Raw genomic sequence first — 6,392 nt, forward strand, 5'->3', positions numbered from 1 at the left:
TTTAAAATCTTATATATATATATATATATATCATATATTTGATCCGATTGCCAAATTCTGGAGGGTGAAGACCGAGGTTAAAATGTGATACTTGATCAATCTAATATTCTTTGCATTTGATTGAAAGATATGAAATACTGAACTAATTCCTTGTCCTATTCTCCCTCCTTATGCATTTTTGCCTGCTGCAGACCTCACACGGAGTCTCGGACCACTCATTAATAATTCAACTAATCCATTAAGGGTAACCTTAAAACTTATATCCATAGTTTCTACCTATCCAGGTGTTCCTTTAGGTAATTTCTGCAATCTCCATATTCTAGGAGCCTGACTACTCATGGGGCCCTAATCAACTGCTTGAAGTCCATTAAGAATTATAGTATCTTGCCATAATCTAATAATCGTATCCTATATTCCTACAGGGAGCGACTCTAGAGGGCAAATCGGCCGAAAGAAACTCTAGAGGACACGTTATTTTTGTAATCACTCACAAGGACCGGGTCGATGAAAGTTCAAGTGTACCAGGTTTTACGATAAATCTCCCTGAGTACATAATCAGGTCTATAAAAACTCCTCGCCAGCGAGAGAACTCATAAAACCTCCCTACTTTTTTCAAAAACAAAACCACAACTTAAATGGACACAGATACCCCCTAACTTAGCTCTTGAACAGAGAACCATGTTCTCATTTTTTCTTCCGCCCTTTTTTCTATTGAAAAATAAAAAGAAATAATAAACCCAATACAAATATCTAACTTTTTTCTTGCAAAAAATTTCAAAAAATAAAAATAAAAAGTAAAAATGAAGATAAAGTAAATATACTTGTTTCTCCACACAAAAAGAAAAGTCTAAACTAAAATACCACAAAAGCCTCTGTTTTTTTTAAAGAAATGTGTGGTTTTGCAAAGCAAAAAACTAAATAATCCAAAATTTGTTTGAAAAATCATACTTGTTTTTACATAATACACTACAATTACTGTTTCACATATTGAAAAATATATGCAAAAATAATTTTACATAGTTAAAATGCCAAGTAAAAATACATTTTCATTCGAAATTACTATGTGAAAATCAATTTGGCATAGTCAAATTTTCATGCAAAAATAAATTTGCACAGTCAATTTGATATAGTCAATTTGCTACGCAAAAATAAATTTACATATCAAAATATTATGCAGAACTAAATTTGCATAGTCAAATTTCTATACAAAAATAAATTTACACATCGAAATGCTATGCAAAACTAAATTTGGCACTGGTCCAATAATGCCTAATGTAGAGGGAGTGGTTACTGATGATCAGTTGGGCGAGCAACGAGAGAATTATGATAATGGTAGAAATATGTTTCTCACTCTAGCTGGTGTGGAAGGGGACTTGGAGGATAACCTATCGGAGCCAGAGCAGGAACTTTTCAAGGATCAAGTACTGCCAGGGGAAGTATCCTCTACTATGTCTGGTGCTACCACAAGATCACGAGCACAATCTCAGTCCTCGGGGGCGAGCGAGCGAGTCAAAGTTCTCGATCTAGTGGTCGAAATCTCAAGGAAAGGGCGGTCCACAAGGCCAAGGGGTCGGGGAACAAGAAGAAAAGATATAATAGATGATAGTTCTTAGTAGTTGGAATATTAGAGGTATTAATGAGAAGAATAAAAGTCAACAAGTGAACAAGTTCGGAATTGAAAATAAACTTGCGTTTTTGGGATTGCTAGAAACTAAGGTGAAGATGGACAAGTTTGATGTCATATCACAGATGTGTTGTCCTTCATGGGAGTTCATTAACAATTACTCTAGCGATTGTTATGGTCGAATATGGTTGAGTTGGAATACTAGTTTGCTTAAAGTTCAAAAACTGGTAGAAAGTTCTCAGTTTATTCATTGCAGAGTTACTATGTTGCCTGTACAACACGAGTTCCTGCTGACGGTGATATATGCTAGTAATAACAGATCAAAGAGGCTAGTCTTATGGGAGGAATTAGTATGCATGGGAAGAAGTATTAAAGAACCATGGTGTGTGATGGGAGACTTTAATAATGTTTTGCTTTCGTCTGAGAGAGTGGGAGGTGAATTAGTTCACCCTAGAGAAACACTCCTTTGTCAACCTTGCTTAAACAATTAAGTCCAGATGATCACAAGGCCTCAGGGTGTTTTTTCACATGGTCTAGCTTTGGAGATGCTCAAACCAGAAAATACTCAAAGATAGACAGATGTTTGGTTAATGCAGATTGGTCAGTGGAATTTCAGAACTCGTCGGTCGAGTTCCTTACTCAGGGAATATCTGACCACTCACCAGAGTCTTGTCATTCTCGGATGGAGTTAGATGTAAGCCTCCTTTTAGATTCTGTAATTACTGGTTAGCAATACCAAAGTTTCCTGCTACATTGAGTGAAGCCCGGAATATTCGAAGTGTGGCAATCCGTCGCTCATGTTTGTCAAGAAGCTTAGAAATCTTAAGCAATTGCTTAAGAGGTGGCCCAAGATAAGCTCCACGCATTTTCAAAAGAACAACACCGAAGGGCTAGAAAGTAGCTTGATTCTATACAGAAACTTCTCCAACAAACGCCGTTTGATGTGAATCTCTGCTGTAAAGAAAAAGAAGCTAGGGCTCAATTGTGTTTCCTTATGCAGATTGAGGAAGAGGAACTCAGGCAGAAAACCAACACAGAGTGGTTAACTTATGGAGACAAAGGGAACTCCTTTCACAATGCTCTAAAAGAGAAGAAGAACAGGAATAGCATTTGGGTAGTTAAGGATGCCCAAGGGAATAGAAGAGAGGGGCAAGTACAAGTCTCTGAAGCCTTTGTCTCTTACTACACTGACCTTCTAGGTAAGGAGGAGCAATACTCTTGCCCTAGCCAGATTCTTGAAGATATAGTGCTGAAGGAACTGGATCAAGGTCAAGCACAAGCGCTTTCTCTAGAAATCTCAAGTGAAGAGATCAAGCTAGCCTTATTTTCTATGGGGGAGAGTAAGGCCCCTGGACCTGATGGCTTCAATGCATTCTTCTTTAAGAAGAGCTGGGATCTTATAGGGGAAGATTTTATTCATGCAGATGAAATATATTTTTAAAGTAGTACTATGTATAGAGGTATAAATGCAACTCACCGTGTTTAATTCGAAATGCTTAGCTCCCTGCATCGGGCTTTGAACAGTTTTAGGCCTATTGCATGTTGTAATACTATGTATAAATGTGTAGCAAAGGTACTAACAAACAAAGTTAAAGATGTACCGCCTCGAAATGATAACCCGAACTCAAGCCGCTTTTGTTCCCGGAAGGAAGATTCAAGACAATTTGCTCCTTGCACATGAACTTATGAGAGGATATAATAGAAAGCATGGAACAAAGAGATGTGCCATTAAGCTGGACATAAAGAAAGCTTACGACTCAGTTAACTGGAAGGCTTTGGAGTTGATTTTACATAGATTCAGATTTCCTCATGTATTCATTAATTGGTTGAAGATGTGCTATTCCTCTCCATCTTACTCTTTATTGATTAATGGATCCTCCGGGGTTTTTTTTTTTGGTAAAAAAGGGGCTTCATTCAAGGTGATCCAGTATCCCCTTTCTTGTTTGTGTTGGTGATGGAGGTGTTAAGTGGATTGCTTCAGAAGGGGTTGGTTACAAAGTCTTTATCTGCCCACTCAAAATGCAAGAAGCTTGGTCTAACTCACTTGAGCTTCGCAGATGATGTGATTGTTTACTGTAAAGGTGAGGTAGCTTCGGTGGAAGCTATTAAAGACATCCTTGATTCTTTTGCTCGAGCAACAGGTCTTCATCTAAGTAACTCTAAAACAACTCTACTCTCGGGTAGTATGAGTTATATAGAAAGTAATGAGCTGGCTGCAGTCATGGATGTGGCATTGGCTATCCCTCCAGTTACATATTTGGGGCTCCCTCTTACCTCTTCTAGATTGGGGGTTAAAGAATGTCTTCCGCTGATTGAAAGAATGACTGGTAGAATAGAAGACTGGAAAAATAGATGTTTGTCAAAGGCAGGAAGACTAGAACTTATCAAATCTGTTCTTACGTCTTTCCAAGTGTATTGGGCGCGGTCTTTTGTCCTTCCTAAACAGGTCCTTGATAAGGTAGCAAAGATTTGTAATAGGTTCTTATGGGCAGGTCCGGACATGAAACGCAAAATGCACCATGCGAGTCATGATGTCCTGAGGTACTCTAAAGAACAAGGTGGGTTAGGTATTGTTGACCCGAGAACATGGAACTCTGCTTCTTACTGTGGATTGATTTATAGGATTACTGCAAAGGACCAATCTATTTGGGTGGAGTGGACATGGAGGCAGCAGATTAAGGACAAATTCTTCTGGACAATGAAAGTGCCAAGTGACTGCTCTTGGGTGTGGAGGGGTATCTTGCAACACAGAAAAATGGCTAGGAAATATATCAAGTATGTTATAGCGAATGGAGAGGATACCTGGTTCTGGCATGATCCGTGGCTAACAGAGGTACCTTTGTGGCTTCAACCTTCTGTTAGAAACCTCTTTGACTTTCCAATAGATACAAAGGTTAGTCATGTTATATCTGAGGGGAGGTGGAATGATAGAATCAGGAACATAGAGGATGAGGATTTGAGAAAGAAGATTCTACAAGTCCAAATCAATAACTTTGTTGAAAGGGATAGAGTTGTTTGGACCCCCTACCATCCACGGGAGACTATACATCCAAGTCTGCGTGCATGGCTATGAGAAAAAGATTAGGGGAGGAGGTTAAATGGTACAAGATTGTTTGGGGGAAGTTGGTGGTTCCTAAACACTCTTTTACTATGTGGCAATTATTTGTGGGTTCACTACCAACTCAGGATAGATTAATAAGGAAGAAGGTGTTGAGCCATTCGAGTTGTTGCCTGTGTGACTGCTCAGCTGAATATTCGAAACACCTCTATTTTGATTGCCCGTTTTCTAAGGAGGTGTGGAGTAAGGTTAAGAAAGTAATAGGAATGGGTGGATGTGTTAAGGACTCGACCACTGAATGGTATGGTATCTTCCGGAAATGCAGGACGAACACCACAAAGAGCGAAGTGTGGAGAACCTTTGTGGCAGCTACAATACATGAGATCTGGGCAGAAAGAGGAAGGCGGAGAATGAAGCAGATGAAGTATACAACTCAGGAACTTTGTAACAAGATTGTTAATGATATGCAGCTGTATCTTCAGAGGAGGTTAGTAGAGGCTGAAGACTCTATTGAATTGAGAGTGCTAATGTCAAGGTTGAACATTGAAGTGAGATTCGAGTCTAAGCATGCTACATGGATCAAATGGCTCAATCCAGCAGAAGACGCGTGATTATGTTGAACAATCGATGGAGCAATGAGGTGAGTACAATGGCTTTGGGGGTGTTCAGGATTGGCAAGGTAATGTAGAAATGGCGTTCTTGGTTCATCCCGAGTAAATCGTGATTGGCCAAGAACCGCGAGCTATAGTGGAAGGTTTGAAGGCAGCCATTGATAAAGGGTACAAGAAAATTACTGTGTGTTCTGACTCACTCAGAGCAGTCAACATTTTGAATGGGAGGGAGAGAGCACCATGGTACTGTGACAATATTGTTGCGTCCTTTGCAGTGTTTAGAAACCGATTTGAGGAGCTAGATGTAAACCATATTTGCAGGGAAGGTAATCAGGTGGCGGACTACCTTTCTAAATTGTGTAAGACTTGGGATGAAAGTATCTCTTTCTTTCTGCCACCATTAGATAGCAGAGCTACAGCTCTGGTAGAGATGGATAGGGTGGGAACCATGTACTTGAGAAGGTAATCAATACAGGTTGAGGTCTGCCAAAACCTCTAACTTCTTCTTCTTCAAAAAAAAAAAAAAAAAAAATAGTCAAATTTCTATGCAAAAATAAATTTACATAGTCAACTTGCTTTGCAGGTTTTTTTGCACATTGAAACATCCATTTATAAGATCGGAAAAGAAATAAATCAATTGAAAGAAAATCAAATTTTGACGAAAAGTTGAAAACTAATCCACCAGAGAGAAACAAAGAAGAGTGAAAGCAAACATATCTAAATCCACCAGTTGAAAAGATAAATTTGCACTAATCTTTTTCAATACACATGAAGTTGAATTGAAAAAAAAAAAAAAAAAAAAAAAAAAAAAAAAAAAAAAAAATTGATTCCACCCCTCCAATTGGAAGTTAAGACCGCTATTTTTCATTCAAAAAACAAGTTGAAGAGATGAATGAGTTGATTCAAGATCAAATCTTCCAATAAACCAAACTCCTCTATAGCATAATCATACGTGATTTTTGAATCGTAAATGAAAATTTTCTAAAAAGACCTTTTAAAATTGAACATAATAGAAGAGAAAGTAAAGAAATTAAATTTATTGAACGAGAAACAATGAGTGAAAATGGGTTTTTTTTTCTTCAAAGGGTAAAAGGGGGAG

General features: G+C 38.3%; 1 protein-coding gene across 1 annotated transcript; it reads left to right on the forward strand.

Moving 5' to 3' along the window:
- Positions 1-4,774: 4,774 nt before the first annotated feature.
- Positions 4,775-5,293, forward strand: LOC147495282 (uncharacterized). The gene has a single exon (XM_086568353.1). The coding sequence runs from the start codon at positions 4,775-4,777 to the stop codon at positions 5,291-5,293; it is 519 nt and encodes a 172-aa protein (XP_086424479.1).
- The last annotated feature ends 1,099 nt before the right edge of the window (positions 5,294-6,392 follow it).

Source organism: Coptis chinensis, chromosome 6 (genome assembly GCF_015680905.1).
Source record: "Coptis chinensis isolate HL-2020 chromosome 6, ASM1568090v1, whole genome shotgun sequence".
NCBI classification, from domain to species: Eukaryota; Viridiplantae; Streptophyta; class Magnoliopsida; order Ranunculales; family Ranunculaceae; genus Coptis; species Coptis chinensis.

Excerpts from the sequence above, each read along its gene's own strand:
- LOC147495282 (XM_086568353.1), top strand. The coding sequence starts at position 4,775 with ATGTGGCAATTATTTGTGGGTTCACTACCAACTCAGGATAGATTAATA.